Below are 18,783 nucleotides of genomic sequence, written 5' to 3' on the forward strand. Positions count from 1 at the left end.
AATTTTTTTCATGAACCTTTTTTTGCAGGCAAGTCTATACCATTAATTTCGTAATTAAATTATCGTTCTTCTGATACCAATTCAGATTGGCTAACAGATCGGTGTAGTTACCTATATTGATTTACCTATTCATACGGTGTGAACAAATTTACGCCGGTCTGTTATCCAATCGAAATTGGTATCAGCACAAAGATAATTTTATTACGAAAATAATGATATAAGCTTCCCTGAAAAAAACCGTTAATGGAAAATATTGATTAAAATTAATTTAATTACTAGTGAAATTTACAAAATTTAAAAAACCCACTATGAATTTTTCGGGTCCGAAACCCTTAGCTCGCATTTGAAACATATCTAAGAACATTCTTCATAAAATTGCTTTTTTCCTTAAAGCCTCTTCCAAACTGAGCCGATTTGGAAGATCATCTTCAATTTTTAGTTTTTCGGGTACGGAACCCTAAATTAACACTTCAAATATGCACTTGACATTACCTTTCAAACAAAACCAAAAAAATCAAAATCGGTTCATTCGTTTTGGCGCTACGATGCCACAGACAGACAGACGCACCCTTTTTTTAGTCTGGGGGTTAAAAAATAGCTATGAACACTTTTCGATAGAAAAAACTATAAATAGGAGTGTTTAAAAATTAATAGAATTTGTCTCATCAGTTTATCAGATGCGTGAAGATCAACCTTATACCGTCTCTTAGACCACAAGTACATATTTTTGAAAGAGCTTTTATTATCCAACATAACTCGACCATAAAATCTAGAAGAAAATGTTACGACAAATCAATAATTTATGGTGAATGCCAATATATTGATAGTTTTCTTCCACAGGTGCGTGTTAGAAAAACAAAAATAATTGCACTATTTTCAACGGTATTCCAGCATTGCATTCTGTCTACTGAATAATATGTTACAAGATCCTGTAGTAAATAAAGTACATATTTCTTGTATTAGTTTATCCTTTTCTTAAACCCAATACGTAAAGAATTATATAAACAAGTTACATAAAAAATAATTTTAAAACAAAAATCGTTTCTTATTCGTTGCGTATTGACCGTATCATCGATTGATGCGCGGGCATAAAGGATGGTGGTGACAAGCAGCAACGAACGTCGTGACGCTACCACCACTAATGTCGACATTATCGAAGTTGTGTCTCGTTCACTTGGCTACCACTCACAACTTGACGCGGAAGTGGTTTACTTATAACCGGTTATTTTAAAATATCACTAAATTATCAACACTCACTACCGGTTCGAGTTTTTCGTGTATCTAAATTCATTAAACGGGTGTAAATTTTTTATTTTTTTGATTTGTGCACTAATAATTAAATTTTTGCAACCATGTTGATTACACTTGTTAGAGAATCTGTGATGCAGTGCTTCTGTCATACTTGCCGAGCGCCTTTACCACCAGGTAAGGAAAACGTGTTTAAATATTTTAAACTTCTGAAAGCAGTTCAAATCACCGTTTTTATAATTTTGTTTTGGTGCAGTCATATGTATAAAGTCTGGTTTTTACTAAGTAGAATTAATTAATGAATATAAAAAAAAATACAGAATCATTTGTGTGTAAAAAGTTAGTTAATGGTTCATGTGGCTTAAGTTAATTTGCCTTACAAATTTCTAGACAGTAAATATGATGAACTAGCATCACTTAGCAACCGGCTTTTTGACCTCATAATAAATCAACTGACGCATACATGTATATCGATTTTTTTTTTAAACGCAATAAAAGATGTTTTATTTCCCTAAAGAATTTCAAGAAAACATCTTCGTCAGATTCGTATAATATCATTTAGAATTCATAGCACATACAATTCTTTTCTTATTTCCACCACGCCTTATTTTATTATGTAATTAAAAATTGTATTTTCTTTTTCTATTTTTATAAAATTACCTTATAGTTCAGTCGTAACACTCGGAAAATGTAAAAAATTTGCATTTTTGGTTTTTTTTTTAAATTTAAAGCGGAAGCTCATTATAAAAAGGAACCATATAACAAAAGTATATTACGTTAAACCAGGAACCGTACCTTTTACACGATTTTTTTTGAAAAACGGCATTGTAACTCGCAAACTGTCAGATTTATATCTCTTTTTAGATTTTAATTAGATCTCTTTTTAAATTTTTCCAAGGATTAAATAAATTTTGAAAAATGTTTTCCTAAAACCGTTTGGAAAGATAAAATTTTCATAGGCAAATGTGATTGGAAGTTAAATTCTAAACATTTTATTAACGCCATTTTTTCGTAAATACTAACAACCAACGAGATATAACGCAGTTTACATAATAAAAATAGGGGGCGGGATAGGATTCTAGAAATGGGATCTGAGTTAAACATAAACCTTTGTTATTTATAGTTAATTTTCTAAAAAGGTGTATAACTCTAACTGTCAATATATACCTACTTATTGCGACTGTACTAATTAAATTGATATACAACTAATTAAGTGAATTGAAAAACAATTTCCTTATACTAATTTTCAGATGAAATTATTATTGTCAAGTTTATCTTAAATATTATCTATGTTCTCAATTAAATTAAATTGTATGCTTCACAGAATATTCTTTTTAGTTTTTCTACTCCATTAGACATTTTGATTAATATCTTATAAATTGGGACAATATTATATTACAATTTCCGGTAAAACAAGTATAAAAAACTGATTCATTATTTCCTTATCTGATATACCAGTTTTTAATTCTAGGGTCAATGGTAAATTTTTGCTCTGTGTTTAATTATTATTGATTGACACGCCTATTCGAGTACACGTTTATTTGAAATTGATAACTTCAATTTCAAATTTTAAAACTTTTTTTTATTCAATTCTGTGCGAGTTTGTTTTGATAAATATATATATATATATATATATATATATATATTTTTTAAATATTGTATTCTTAATAAATCAAGTTTTGGTAAAATATTTTTTAAATCGATGCACTAATGTTATATGAGATCTTTAAATTTGCAAAAAAATCTCCAAAATATAAACCAAACGGACGCCATTTTGTAATACAAAAACATGATCAATCATGGGGATTGCCGACAAAAGTGAAAACTTTGGAATAACTGTGTTTTTTTTTTTGAATTTCATAAATAATTAAAATTTCGTAATTTGAAAACAGAAATTATTGACTAACTAGATAAACCTGGCCATATTTCGCTCGACTTTGCCTGATATTAATTTATTATGAGAGTAAAATAAAATAGTTTAGAAACATATTTAACGTTTATATGACTCACTGCTTTTTTCAATAATTTTTAAATATTCGTTTCCGTGGGAACTTTGGGATGGAAAGTATGCACTCTTACAAGTATGCAAGCCAATTCATCGGCTACTATTAAATTTTTGCAACCATAAAGATACGGAGCTAAATTTTTATATAATATAATAAAAAGGAAACAGAATTCTGTGTTCTGAAACGGTTTCCCATCCATTGACTGTGCCCAATGTTGCTTAACTTCAGTGATGGGTGAATGTTTTCAACGTGGTATGAATGTCATATGGTATACAATCCGCTTCCGAGAGCTTGCCCTTCTTCCAAGCTTTTTACCCCTTACTAAAAATATATTATAATAAAATCGCAACGGCATTAAAGAAATTTTCACTTACAAATTTCATTACAATGGGACGGTATGTTGCAGTTCTAGAAAAATTCAGTTTCTATAACTTTGTACCACTACTATCAATAAACTTCGAGCTGGAAGTTAAATACAAGGGACCCTGCAATATTAAATAGCAAAATGGCTTTCTGTCAAACTTTTTCAAATCACCCAGAAAATGTTCTTCAGATCGTTCTGATCAAAAACTCTCCCGGCCACAAAACTTTTTAATGAGTAGTTTTCGAGCTTTGGGCAGTCAAAGCTACACATACATTATCTTAAAAACTACTTGTTAAAAATTTTTGTGGCAGTGAGAGGTTTTGATCTGAATGATCCGAACAACATTTTAGGGTGGGTTGGTAAAAGCTTCACAGAAAGCCATTTTCCTATCGAATATTGCAGGGTCCTTTATTCGTTTGTTCATCATTGAATTACCAAAGAAGCATTAAGTCATTTGGGTGGATGCCTGCAGATCAATTGCTATGGCTGAATTCTTTCTAAGGCTACTGTACAAAATAAAAAAATTAGCCTACTTTTTGGAGTTAGCAAATAATTCCAAAAAAGGAACGCATGTTAATGTTTTAAGTCTGGAGAGTGGCAAAATACTGTGTAGACATTTGTGTAGTCCTAATGTAACTCGATAACACTCAGCAAGGGCGAAATTAAAAAGTTGCACTATTCTAGTTCAAGACTTGTCAAATTAAGCAGCTAAAAAGCGATGAGGATAATTACTTTGCTATATTTAGCTCATTCATGGAACAAACAGCAGAGAAAAATTATTTTTCGAATAACTATAAGAACAACCAAGATAAAAGCAATAATAGATTTAATTGCATCTCTTTCTAGCAAAATAAAATTTAACATGGAATTCTTATGGTAAACATAGTTTACGACGCCAAAAAATCTTATGTACAATCTCTATCTAATATCAGTCTAATTAACAGTTTAAAATGCTGATAATTTCCCTTTTTGTCATCACTTTTACGATATTCTCATATTTTGTTAAGAAATACAGAAAAAAATTTTTCGTGAATATTCCCTATTCCCTGTCTAAAAATTTCTTTGTGTATATCCTGAATATAATGATATAAATATTGCGGAATTCCTTAGTCACTGAGTTTCAAGTCCAAATTATATAAACTTTTCACAATGTTTGAATAAACCTATGAGTCATACATACATCTTGATTGCCATGTCTAGTGGCCGATATTATGTTGACAAACAAGAAAATTCGTATGGTATATATTATGTTAATATCGAACAAAGATGGAAAACGTAAATGTACTCATACAGTGAGGAATTACCGGTTTGTCGGCGCAGTAGAACAGGAAAAGTATATACTCAAACAATAATAGTGGCTTGGTGACTGTGGATGGTGACTTGATAGGCGAATATATTCGAAACTATTGAAGTATGAGTGGTGATAGTCATTGTAGGGAGAATATTACATACTCTATAGTGCAGGTGGTATTTTCTGTGTTGGCGCCGTTCGTTCAGTAAGAGATAAGGGTGCGGCGTTTTGTATGATATATACCGATATAACACAATAATGACAAAACTTTGTTCCACACATTAATGTAAGGTAGCCCAAAAGTGCCTCAATTATTTTATCAACTTGATAGTGATAGATTTATTGTCATATTTTTATATTTATTCCGATGGAGCACTGTATCGAAAAACCCGTTTACATTGTCAAAGGTTATTATTATCGGAACCCTGTAAAACCATTTGTTCGCCTTCCAGGAATGTGGCAGTTAAAGTGAGCAAAAAAATGAATTTGTATGCATTGATTTTTTTTTTTTTTGGGGAATTTGATGCTTATTGAATATACGCTACTCAGTCTATTTCTTCCGGGCAATAATCCTTAAAATGAGAACATTTTGACTTTTTCGATGACTTTAGACTGGATTAATATGAAGTTAAGTCTGCAGTTGTTTTAGAAGCATTTAGAAACAAGTTCATTGAACAATCACCTTATGACACTCTATAATCTCAAAACTTACGTGAGTAACAACTACATTGTTAGCTATGTACTTTTAATTTAAAAAATATTTAATTTTTTACTTGACGACTTTCCACATGAGGAGCATGCATTATAGCCACGAGACCACGACCTCATTGAGAAGCGAGCGCTGTAACCACAAGGAACAGTTATGTTGACATGAATGGGCTTTGACTTGACGATCTACATTGAAAATATTATTTTATTTCTCAAGATAATAAACTATAGAAATGGTCGGACACTTTTTTGTTTAGCCTCCATCCGCCGAACGCGCAAAGAAACATAGTTATACATAGAAAACTCATCCATTAATTTCAACCACGGCTAATAGCTTGTTTTATAGTTAACCAATCAAAAAAGAACTTAAACAAAAGTTGTAGAGTTTGATGGGGGGGGGGGGATGGTACATCATGTTCTGACATCAGATTAGACCTAGTTCTTCGGGTTTCTTTAGTAGCCAATTTAAATCTTAAACGGTAAGAGATAGAATAAGACTTTAAGCTAGATAGTTGCTCTTCATAAACAAACTAACATTTTTCATCTCAACCATTTTTTCGATAATCGTTAGCTTTCGGAGGAAATGCGACTTAAAAATATATCATTATTGCATTTAATCGAAAGAAAACACACCAACTCTCTATCAGCCATTATAAATTAAAATGGGCCACCCTGTAATATTTCAACACAATTTAAACTTTTGGAACACTATGTAAGTATAAACAAAAAATATGAATGCGAAACTTACTACGGTATAATACGCAAAATATTTGCTATAATGAATGGTATTCGGTCCTAATTTATTCTCTGATTACATTTTTAGTAGACTATTTTGTTAGTGGCTGTGTGATAATACTCATTTATTTTCCCGTCATGTTTTTATGTGTAAGACAAAAAAGGGATTTTAGGTTAAGTTTGATTAATATTTCCTTTTTTGTAAATTGTTTTTAAAATTAGGTGAAGGTTTGTTTGTCACTTCATAATGGTTTTCAGGGTGTCCTTGTTTCTCATACATCCTATTCCATGTAATTTTCTTTTAATGTGTAACATAAAAGTCATTCAAACAAAAATAATCTTCTAAATTACTACATTTGTGAATTTTGCACGTTTTTTAACTGATGTTTCTTTATTTTTTATTATTTTTGTTGTGTTTTAATGGAACTTGTTTTCGATTTTTAATAAGCTTACCATTTTATTGTTATTTGACTAACAATTTTAACAATGGTTAAAATTAATCGAGCTTGTATTCATACTGTTATAAAAAATTGATTTTCAATAAAAATAGAAAGTGAAACTTCTTATACAATATTGTCAACCAGGAGAAAATCAAAATTTGCTAAAACACTAAAAAACTAAATCAAAAATTATTTTTAAATAAATAAAAATTTCAAAATCAGAGTACAGATATTGCAGAGATTGCACAAAATGTTTCTTGCATGATGCAAATTTTTTCATTAAGATATCGCATACATTAGGATTTTTTTCGGAGAACAAAACGTTGCTGTTAGGGAAACGAATTTTTTTCGACAAAGACTACGGTTTTGGAGTTATTCGTTAAAAATTATTTAAGAGCGTCTATTTTACTGGATAAAATTTTGATATTTTTAATCGCGAATATACTTTTTATTTAAAACTAGCTGTACCCCGTCATACTTTGCTGTGGGAACATTGTGGTTGCATGGAAATAGATGATAAATCCTCGATAAAAGAGTTCACAACTATTAAACGTCTGAATTCACTTCCATGTAACTTCCAGTTTTTTAATGTGAAATCATGTCTTTTTATTTGGTACCAGACTTGGGTATATTTGAAAATATTCGCTTGTTCATGAACAGAAAGAACATTCGTGCCCATAGACAGGAAAGAAAAATTTAGTAAATATTTATAGAACCGTAACTACTAGTAGTTCTGTATCAAATATACTCTCCATGATATTTGATTTTGTAAGAAATTCTTATATACTATGTTTGCTTTAGAAATATGTTAAAAAATTCAAGTTTTGATCTTCAATGGTTTGCCAATTTCTGCCGGTTCGAATTTAACATGTACAGCTTTATAACCATGGTTTCAAATTTTTCATACAACGATAAAATATAGTTTCAGATTTTCGATTAATAAAGAGGCATTCCTAATATACTGCTTGTGAGGATAATAATTAGAATTATCTTTTGTAACTGTTATAAATCACATGAAATTAAAGAAAACCTAGCTACACAACATTTAGGCAAACGTTTATCTGTATTTGTCTAAAAAAGTATAAACATGGGTTTTCCATATACAAAATTTAGTGTCCTAAGTTTACTGCTTAACCAACTATGCTATCGATATTTGTTATATATGTACTAAAAAATATGCTGTTTATTATAAAAAATTGATCAATAAGTTTATTTTAAACTTTCTGTAAGTTAGTAACAACAATCATCATGAAGTTGACACAATCACATGTAGACTAGACATGAAAGATATGTGTTCATAATAACCAAATCCTCTATTTGAAACAAACTCAAAGAAATTTTCTTTTAATTCATCGATTCGCTTTATTTACACTAAGGTAATATATTCCAACTAAGTACAATTTTATTTTCCATCAATAAAATGCATGACTTCAAAACCAAAAACAATCTCTTTCATAGAAGTAATTATTTTGTTTATTTAACTTCAGTGATTTTGTATCAATGAATTCATATTTTAAATTTAATCCCATTCTATTGTAAGTACAAGTATTTATCTGTACTTGTTCCAACCATAAGAAATTGTTTGAAAGTATTTTTACTTTATTTCAATATGAAAGGGTCAAGTTCGAGCTGAGGTTGTCATTATTTTAATTTTTTTTCAGTTTGTGTATAGATACATTATTTCAAGACTTTACCTCAACGTTGGTATTTTTCGCTAAATACGCTATTTTCTGGAAAAACAACAACGACAAAGCACTCGTTAATTTTCTGAGAATATCCATTTAAAATTTCTAAATGAGTTTAATTATTTGAATTTAGAAAATAAATCTAAATTAGGGACTAATACAAATTTTTACTCAAATATATTATTTATTCTCTGATAAATTCCCCCATAAAAGGAATTGTTAAGAATCTCTTATGAAAATTTATTTTTAATAAATTTTACAATAGTTATTATGAAAGGATAATTTCAAGAAACACTTTTCTATTCAAATTAATAAATGGAAATTACAATTATTTATAACATTTAATTTAAATAAACAACGTTCTATTAAAAATTTAAATACTGAATAAAATATATCACTTGAATAATTTAATGAAAAGCTCTTCAAATTCATAATGGTGTATGACTGGCTGTGAACTACAATAAATAAATTATAAAGGAGCAGTTTGTTATGCTCTAAGTGTTTTCAACTCAAGGAAATTCATCAGTTTCTATTTGGCTGGAAATAAATGAGATGAAAATATGTATAGACGTATACAGGTGGTGAACTATTACGATTTTCTTGATGGACCATACTTTTCTGTAGAAACCCTTGAAAACTTAAAGCTTTATAGTACTTTTTATTATTAAAAATACAGTGTCCATCAAGTGGTAGAGAGTATGTTTTAAGCTCACTATTGTGTTTTATTATTACATGAATTTCTGTTTTTGAATAACAAAACTTTTAGTTTAAAGTTGGGTTTTGAGTATGTTCAAAGGTGAAAAAGTTTAAAGTTGGGAATTTATTTTTAAAAGTAGCACGACACGGCCGTAATTAATGTTACAAATTCATATAAAAAAAAAACATTATTTATTTTTTATATGTCTTGTGATATACTTGAGTAAATCTACCGGATTTTGATAACCAATTCGGAAAATTTTCTTTGTAAAAATGGAGGAGTTTTCCGATTCTGAAACAATTCTCACGACCTTCTGTACGCGATTTTGGGACAATTTATCTCTATATTATTTTCTTTGGTGACTTTTTCTTGAATATCTCTGCTTCTATTGAATAAAAAAAGAATTGTTTGTTCTGAATTTCTGCATCGACTTTGCCTGGCTATCGACCCCTGAACATAGCAGAATAGTCTCAAAATCTGAAGAAAACTGCAGTAAATCCGATCAATAGAAGCAAAGATATTCAAGAAAACGTCACCAAAGAATACAAAATAGAGATAATTTGTTCCAAAACCGCTTGCAGAAGGCCGTGCAGATCGTTCTGAAACTTTTAGATGTCTAACCACCTTTTTAGATTAGGGTACACATTTCTCTATTGCTTCTGCTATTCCTACACGCACCATTTACTGACACTCACTCAGATATAGAGTTATTCGAATTCGATGTTAGAACTATCAGCTTTTGGCTTATAACTAGATAGGAAATTTTATGGAATATTTTTTGATAAAATATATGTTTACCTTTTGAATTACACCTAACATCCCTGTATACGTATAATAAATATGTACTTTAGATACCCTTTAGTTATGAATAAAAACTTGTTGAAAGAATATGAATAGTCGAGTACATTACCGTTGTTGACTACAACCGTCAGTTTTTTAATGCAAAACAAAAAACAATATGTTCTAGGGAAGAAAATATAAACTACCACAAAGTAGTCTCATTTTCAGTTGAAAGACAAGCTACGATGAATATGACAGTTGATAACCACACTATTAACTTTCAGTTCAAGTCAATTCAACTAATATTTATAGTTTAACTTTTAAACTCTAAGAAAGATCGCAGTATACAACGCTAACGCTGTGTATAAAAAAAACGGAAGGCTTTACAACTTAGAGTATATATATAACAGATTGCAAACTGGTTACAAAAATTTCACTCGAATTAGAGCTAACTCAACATTTATTAACGTAAATCAACTCCTTGTGTCATGTTTAGGCCTGGGCCGAGTTGGCACGGATTGGGGTGATTTTTTGTCCCCTTTTTAGAAGTCATTTTACAATTTCATTTTTATTTTACAATCTGACGGAAATTATTATATTACGGTGACATATCAATACATAGTATAAAACAAAGTCGCTTTCTCTGTCCCTATGTCCCTATGTCCCTTTGTATGCTTAAATCTAGGAAACTACGCAACGGATTTTGATGCGGTTTTTTTTAATAGATAGAGTGATTCAAGAGGAAGGTTTTTATGTATAATACATCCATATTATACTAGAGTAAGGGGTTGAAATAGGGGTTGAAAGGGATATGCTTCAAAAACTAAAAAAGTTGTGCATCGATTAAGCTCAAATATTGACACGATATACAACCAGCTTCAAAGATCTATTGTTTTTATCTACTTTTAACCTTCGGAGGGTAGAGTAGCGTAGCGAGAGGGTGTAGCGAGAAAGTGGGAAGGAATTATCGAATATTTACAAATATACCTAAGTGGGGTATCAAATAAAAGAGCATGACGTGTACATTACAAAACTGTTACCCCACGCAAGGAAATGTGGAGGGAGGGGTGCAAGTGGGGATGTTGCCCAGCAAAGCGGGTAGTTCACAGCTAGTATACTATAATATGCATTTTTTGTGACACAGAGTGTACATGCTATGGTATTATTATTATAATCTCATAAACATATCAAGGCTGTTTTCTTGCTGTGGTCATAGTGTTATAAAATTCTATATTTTTGTAAGTTATTAAGAATATAATAATACAATTACCATTAAAAGTTGAAGGCGATTGACCGTCTCTAACTCTAAAGATAAACTTAATTAAAGCTCGGATCATTAACATAGAGATCATAGGAGAAGCTGTGTTTTTATACGATGTTTATATGAAATATATCAAGGTATATTGAGTTTAGTCCCAGTTTAGTTTGTAAAGTTTAAAAATATTGATGCTACGAACAAAATTTTTGTATAGGCGTTCATAAAATCACCTAAATCGCCCATTTCCGGTTACCTGTTCGTTCGTTAACACGATAACTCAAAAAAGAAAATAGATATCAAGTTGAAATTTTTATAGCGTGCTCAGGACGTAAAAAGTGAGATCGACTTCGTAAAGGAGCAACATAGATCGTAGGATCCATCTTTTTCTTTTAAACCGTTAGAGATACAACAAAAGTTTAAATTAATAAAAACAACTTTTGTTTGAAACATTTTTTCGTAAACATCACTATTAACACGTGAGGGAGCAAATTAGCTTAGAAACGTTACATATATTATGCATGTGTTTATTTGTTTGTTTCTTTACTTACATGAAGTAAAAAAATAAATGCGTAATCAACACTGTCCATGCATGGTATTTCAACAATTAATTCAGCCAATTGTTTGTGTTCACTTCTTTATTCTAGAAAAAAACCATAAGATATTTTCAAAAAACTATCTGTGATTGTTATCAGTTAAAAAAATAAACAAATATTGTTAAGCGTTCTATGGTATCATAAAGGGCCCTACGGCCTAGGTGTGTCCGTCTTGGACAGCCATTATAATCTAACCGTTCTATTGATCAGCATAACGATCAAATAATTTCTTGACGATAAAACAAATAGAACGTAGAAAATCCCTGAACCCTAACTTTCTGACGCGTGATAAATAAGCTCCAGAGTCAATAAGGAACATTTTCTCTCATAAGGCATATGGCAGAGCGTCCATTTTCGAGATAGAGGGGAAGGGGAAATATAATGAGTAAAAATTAAAAAAAGTTTCTGCTCCTTGCCAAATTAACAACCACAATAATGTTACGTAATGCTAGTAGACATATTCCCTCTTCTCTTCCTGACTAATGAAACCATGTTAAACTTTGTCGATCGTTTGGGAGAAGGGAGAGAGGGGAATGTCTGCCAGCAGTATGTAACACTTGTGTGATCATTAGGGAGCTTATTTGGTAAAAGGCAGAAATTTTTCTGAATTTTTAATAATTTTATTTCCCTCTATTTTGAAAATGGCCGCTCGGCCATATATATCCAATGAGAGAAATGCTTCACATCGACTTAAGAGCTTACTTACCACGCGGCAGAAAGTTAGGATTCATGGATTTTTTTACGTACTATTCTTAGAATAATGGCATATACTAAAATAATCATTTTGACTTTCGGGATCAATACAATATCTTTCTAATAGAAAATTAAAAAACCATATTGTACACATCATAGTACTTGGGTGACACATCATCATCAGCTACCCCCAATACCAGTATGTACCATGATACACAAATAGACCGTTGGACAAATACTCAGTGTGCTATTTTCCCTAAAGGAATTTTTCCCTTCACATATTTTTATATTTGAATGTGGTTTTTTTTTTCAAGAGGTGTATGTGATAAGTTTTTTATTTGTTCTCTTTTGAAAATGTTTTTTTCTCTTTAATTTAAACATGTGTGTATTTATATATATATATTTTTTTTTCTCGTTCTCTGTAATAAAATAGGCTCTTCTACGGTTATGTTTGTTTATTCGATATGTTGGTTGGGGGAAAGATAAAATCCATTAAGGTTCCAAGGACATTTTCTTATATATTATTTGCATCGATATTAAGTATAGGAGTTATGTATAAAAAGCGGTAAATTCAATTAGATAAAATCAATTGTTATACCCATGTATATCGGGTGTTTTTCTTTTTTAAGAAATATACGTGAAACTCGAAAAATAAATTAAATCGAGGAAAATGATCTAAGTTTTCAGGTTTAATAAAAACCTCACTCTGATTCGTAACTGGAAATCATTAGTAGAATACTTTAAATTAGAAAATTGTTCTTTATGAGTCTACTTTAATCTTTTAATATCTCAGTGAATACATTCAATTTAAGGTATGTCGATACCGAAAAAATGATCAAAAAATTTGAATTTAATTTTATTTATCAATTAATCACCATTGTATACGTCTTCTGTGAAAAATTCATTTTCACATCGAGTCTCTGTAAGGTTAAGGAGAAATTAAGTATCAAAGTCTGTGTTTTTATCAAAAAATGTTAATCATTTTTATGCACAGTTCTTAATATTGGTATGATTTTAAAGCTTTAAACTTGAGGAATATTGATAAAAGTTTTTTATGTAAATGGTAAAACATGTTTAAAAGCACTTATTGACTAACATAAACAACATTTATAATTACTTCTTCATTTTCGACATAAAAAAGGCTGTTTTTAATATTTAATTTATCGATTTGAAATTTATACAGAAGGCGTATTAAATACTGATTAATTGACACACAAAATTTCAGTTTTTCAGTAGCAATCACTTTCGTTTTGGTATCGAAACACCTTTATCGAAATAAGCGCCATTGCGAAACAGTGCACGTTTGCCAACGTAACACAAGTCTAAAATCTCCGTAATCAAATTCGCAAACCAACGTCGAACAGTGCGTTTATTAAAACTTGCATTGTCAATTGCTTGGTTATTTTTTCGAGCTATTTTGGTAGCGCTTGGGTGCAATTTGAATTGGTAGAGAAAAATTGACCGAAATCGTTTAACGACATCATATAGTACACTTAAAAGAGACAGGAATACTTTTAGACAACCTAACTGATGTCAACATTGGAGAAACATGAAGAGAGCAGGTAAAGAGAACTGCCCTCGCTATATAATTTTTGACCAATCATATAGGTAGTATTAACGGTTTTTGAGCACAAAAATTAAAACCTCAGCTCGAAAATTATTTTTATATCGTTTTATAGTAAGTGATTTATTAGCTTTCATTATGACAAGTGTATTCAAACCAAAAATACCGCCTATTTTCACTACATCATTGTAGAATATATACGAAAATAATAGATGACTTGGGAAAAACATTTTTCATTTAAGAAAAAAAGTGTATCAAAAAGAAAAGTCAATCAATCAAAATTAGAAAAATTCGAAAAGATTGATGTTCCGATTATTTTTGTAATAGTTCTTTTCATTTTTTTGTTATTATATTTTAAAAAACTATTATTATTAACCAAATACATTTCTGTCCAAGTTAAGAATGATATGACTCATCTAAAACTGCGCGAAAGAATATAAATAGTGGCGTTATCGTCAGTAGTCGACCGACTACAGACCGAGCTCTGGAGAAACAATTTGTGTTACTCTTGATACGGATATAATTTGTAATCTCGAATCGAAGTATCCTGAATGAAATGGCTCCTTGCCGAATTATTTCGAATCATTAATAATAGTGAATCAACTATCATAAATGAATACTGACTCTGAATCAGACGCGAATTCAAAGGGGGGTCACAAGGGGTCATGACACACCAACCCCCCCCCCACCCCAACAGCCCGCATTTCAAAAAATAAAATTAAACTAATTTTTTTTAAACTGAAAATGTAATTAATTTTATAGTAAAACAAATTGGGTGGGTTTTTGCATAAGGTTATTCTGGCTTTGTTTTTAATTCATTCCATACAGAGCCTAAATGGCCGGGCGGTCTAATGCGTTTGTCTTTGACTGTTTGCTATTTAGACTTAGGTTGCGGGTTCGAATCCAGGCAGCGGCAGTGTGAACAAGTATGATTAATGAGTCGTCGCTTGGATAACAACGAAGTAACTGGCTCCACCCACATCAAATGTGATTTTAAATGTTTGTAATTAAATAAATAAAGATCGACAAATAATGATGTGGGTGGCCTCTGTTATAGGCGTAAATATCAGAGAAACGGAGGTTAAACCCCATTATTATTATTTAATTCATTCAAAAAATTCGCTTTGCTTTGTTTATTTGGTTATTTTTGTTATTATTGATTTTTTTTTTATCTTGTGACCCCTCCGGAAAAAATTTCTAGAACCGTGCCTGCTCTGGATAACCAAATAGAAACAAAACAAACTAACATTTTACACAATTATTTATTTACCTTGTACAAAATTTTGTTTATATATTTTGTAAACATATACTTTGTAGGAATGCATATCAATCATGAGCGAGCTCATACTCTGATTTGTATTTGACCGATTTTCGGGTGCTGTGTCGTACCCATCATCTTTTTTGAGGGGCGGATCCGTGCTTGACGGGAAAACTTTTAAGAGACGACTTAAGATTCGAAGAACAATATTGTTCTCCTCACTCTCTTCGAATGTTCTCGGCACAAGAGAGGCAACTCGATAAATCCTTTGGTGGTATATCATCAAAAATCATTATGGATCTGTAATTTATTTTACCACATCAATCATCTTAATGAATTGTTGTTAATCTTGGTGGAGCTATGTTTATTATAATGGTTTTTTCTTGTATTGATTTCCTTCTGTATGTAACAGTCGAAAACAAGGATAAGAATATTTACTATACATATGACGTGAAAATTGAACACATATGGTTTGTTTCAATGTTACATTTACTCGTAACTCGTATGTAATGGTTTTATTCAATATTTAATTTATAATTTTTTAGTTTGAATTATTTATTAAAATACGATACTTTTATAAAATACCATAATTAGACATAAAACTCAATAAATATTTTTCATAATTTTTATTTATGATCCAAAAGACCTTATTAATTAAACAATAATTTTCTTGACATTAATTAAATGCCACTAATTTTTTCAATGTAATTTACTCAACCTTTTGAAACTAGTGATAAACCTTGCAAAAAGATAAAGGCTTGCCAAAGTTTTATTTTGCTGGATTCTGTTTGCTTTAAAAATTATTCGATTTCCAAGATATGTATAGGAATTTTAACTTTGTTACAATAATTATTAACTAAATGTTTTAAAATATCTACACATGCAATCAAAATCAAAAATTTTAACATGAATGTATTGACTTTTGTAGATTGATACGTTTGCTTCGAAACGGGGTTACACTGCTTATATTATGTTAATATGTTTACAAGAGTGTATTTACCATAAAAGTAATAATATAAAAAGAACCGTAATGTGGCCCTCCAAACGTTTGATCGTTATAGAGAGTTATAGAGAGAGAGACCTAAAAAAGTACGCGTATACTGCCTTTATCTGTCTTATATTACCTTTATGAAATACACAGACATGCACGTGTTTATACAATAATTCAAAAGGGAAGACCCTTTTCGGTCTCTTTTTAGCGGTCAATAATTCACTGATTGCGTTTCCTATGCTTTTAAGCCTTTATGTTATAGAATTGCCAATTCCACAATTCCAGTTTCGTAAAGATTTTGCTATACTTGGAAAACCACGGTGTTCTTTTACTATTAACTGAGGCTTCTTCTAAAATTTCAAATTCAGCCTTAAGTCTTTTCTCTACCAACTAAAGTCTTACTTCGATTGTCTTGAAAGTTGGGGAAAATATTCGTATTATACAGTAGGGACTTTTTAGCGAATTGTCGAAGGAAATGGAGCTATTGCTTTTGTACTGATGATGGAATTTTGGAAAAATTTCTTCTAATGTTCATCGATCCTACCTAATTGGTGTCAAAAATGACCATTATTAAATTTTATACAATTGTATACATATGTATCTATACGTATGTGTCTGCAAACTCTCTAGCGGTCGCAATTTAAGTCCGATTTGAATAAAATTTGGTATCAAGAAGGGTTTTGGTATTTGAAAGGTCATGGTTTGTTAATGAGAAAAATTGACCGACAAACAAGGGGTGGGGGGAGTGCGCAAAGTACAAAATTTTGAATTTTGTCAAAATAAAATTTTAAGCAAAAAAGTACTCTTGTAATTTTTTCTGTAGACGCTTGGTTTTCGAAAAAAAAATTCTTGAAAAATTAAAAATGTAATATTCCATTTTAAGAAAAGTGTGTTATTTTTCCAATTTCTGAGGGAATTCAATTGCTAACGCAGGCTACGAATTTTTAAAAAATCCAAAATTTTTAAATATATTGCTTCGTCAAAAATTATCACAGCAAATATACAGGGTGTTCTGTTATTGACTGCAGATCGTTGGCCTACAGAATAAGCTCATAAAGACGAAGGAAAAAGTCATTTACTAATTTTGGATCTGAGCCCCAATTTGCGAGATATGGCTATGGTACAAATCAAAAAATTTAACCATTCACAGTGTTTGAAAACCTGGTAGGCATACACTATCTTATTTGGAAGGGACAGTTAAAAAATATCAAATTTAATTGGACAATAAAAATTTAATACATTAGCAATTGTTATCTTTATTTTTCGCATTTAATTATTTACTTGTCTCGCTTGTTTTTCGATTAGTATTTATTTGCCACTAAACCCGCCCACTTTTTATATTTTAACTATGATGGTATTGTGTTAATACTTAAGCTAAATAGGACGTCTTACAATCCATTTAACATACATAAAAAAAAACTATTTTGTATATTCGAAGAAATAATAACAAACAAGTTGAAATTTGTTTGTTGATTCAATAACAAAAACAACTGAATAGAGCAGGAGACGGTCGTTTCATCAATACGTATGTTTTGTATAAATTTATTATTAATCAAAATAGCTTATAAATTATTGACATTCTTCTGTAATAAATGCTCAATGTGACCTCCATTGGTTTCAAAAACCAACGTTGACCTTTAATATCTAGAAGAAAACTGCGTAGGATTGTCGAGCTGGAATTTACCAATTTTTCATTTTCTAAAAATTATTAGTTCTCCTACAAACTCAAGAAAAGCTTTTTTCGGAAACTTTCAAAAATAAATGAAGTATGTTAACCGTGGTATCCAAATTTTAAGCTATTATCAAGCTACAAACGGTCAATGAAATGAGTGAATTATGAATTATTTGTACTTTAATCACAGCATAGATTACAATATTCACAGCAAATTACAACTAATACTAAATAATAATAAAAATAAACCCATCGATCACAATAATCAAAATCAGTAATCTTAATCCACTTTTTCATTTTTCATTTTCTAAAAATCGTAAGTTCTCCTACAAACTCAAGAAAAGTGTTTTTCGGAAATGTTGAAAATTAAAAGTATAATAAGTATGCTATGCGTGGTACCCAAATGAAATTTGGATTCTATTTTCAAGCTACAAACTACAATGAATTGTTTATACATTTATCACAGCACAGCTTACATTATTCACATTCTTCTGATATTCCTGGTTAATAATTACTATTACTGATATTCCTAGATAATAATTCATTTCATTGGCCGCTTGTAGCCTGATAATAGCTTGAAATTCAGATACCACGCTTACCATACGTCATATATTTTTGAAAAATTCCGAAAAACGCTTTCCTTGAATTTGAAGGAGAACTAATGATTTTTAAAACTGAAAAAGTGAAAAAAGATTACTGATTTTGAAAATGGTGATAAGATAGGCTTATTTTTATTATTATTTAGTATTAGTTGTAATTTCCTGCAATAAATGTAATCTGTGCTGTGATTAATGTACAAA

At 30.3% G+C, this 18,783-nt stretch overlaps 1 protein-coding gene across 5 annotated transcripts in view; it reads left to right on the plus strand.

The window, feature by feature from the left end:
* LOC123302142 (inner centromere protein) overlaps positions 1-18,783 on the plus strand; it is an 81,793-nt gene that overhangs the window by 18,249 nt on the left and 44,761 nt on the right. For 4 of the 5 annotated variants that reach the window (XM_044884951.1, XM_044884967.1, XM_044884977.1 and 1 more), the window contains exon 1: positions 1,174-1,425. The exons of the other annotated variant lie outside the window; for it this stretch is intronic. In XM_044884951.1, the coding sequence (XP_044740886.1) occupies positions 1,353-1,425 (73 nt within the window). In that variant the 5' untranslated portion in view covers positions 1,174-1,352. Of the gene's footprint in view, positions 1-1,173; positions 1,426-18,783 lie in introns of those variants that run through there. 5 annotated transcript variants of the gene reach the window in all.

The sequence above is a fragment of the Chrysoperla carnea genome, chromosome 1, assembly GCF_905475395.1.
Source record: "Chrysoperla carnea chromosome 1, inChrCarn1.1, whole genome shotgun sequence".
Taxonomy (NCBI): Eukaryota; Metazoa; Arthropoda; class Insecta; order Neuroptera; family Chrysopidae; genus Chrysoperla; species Chrysoperla carnea.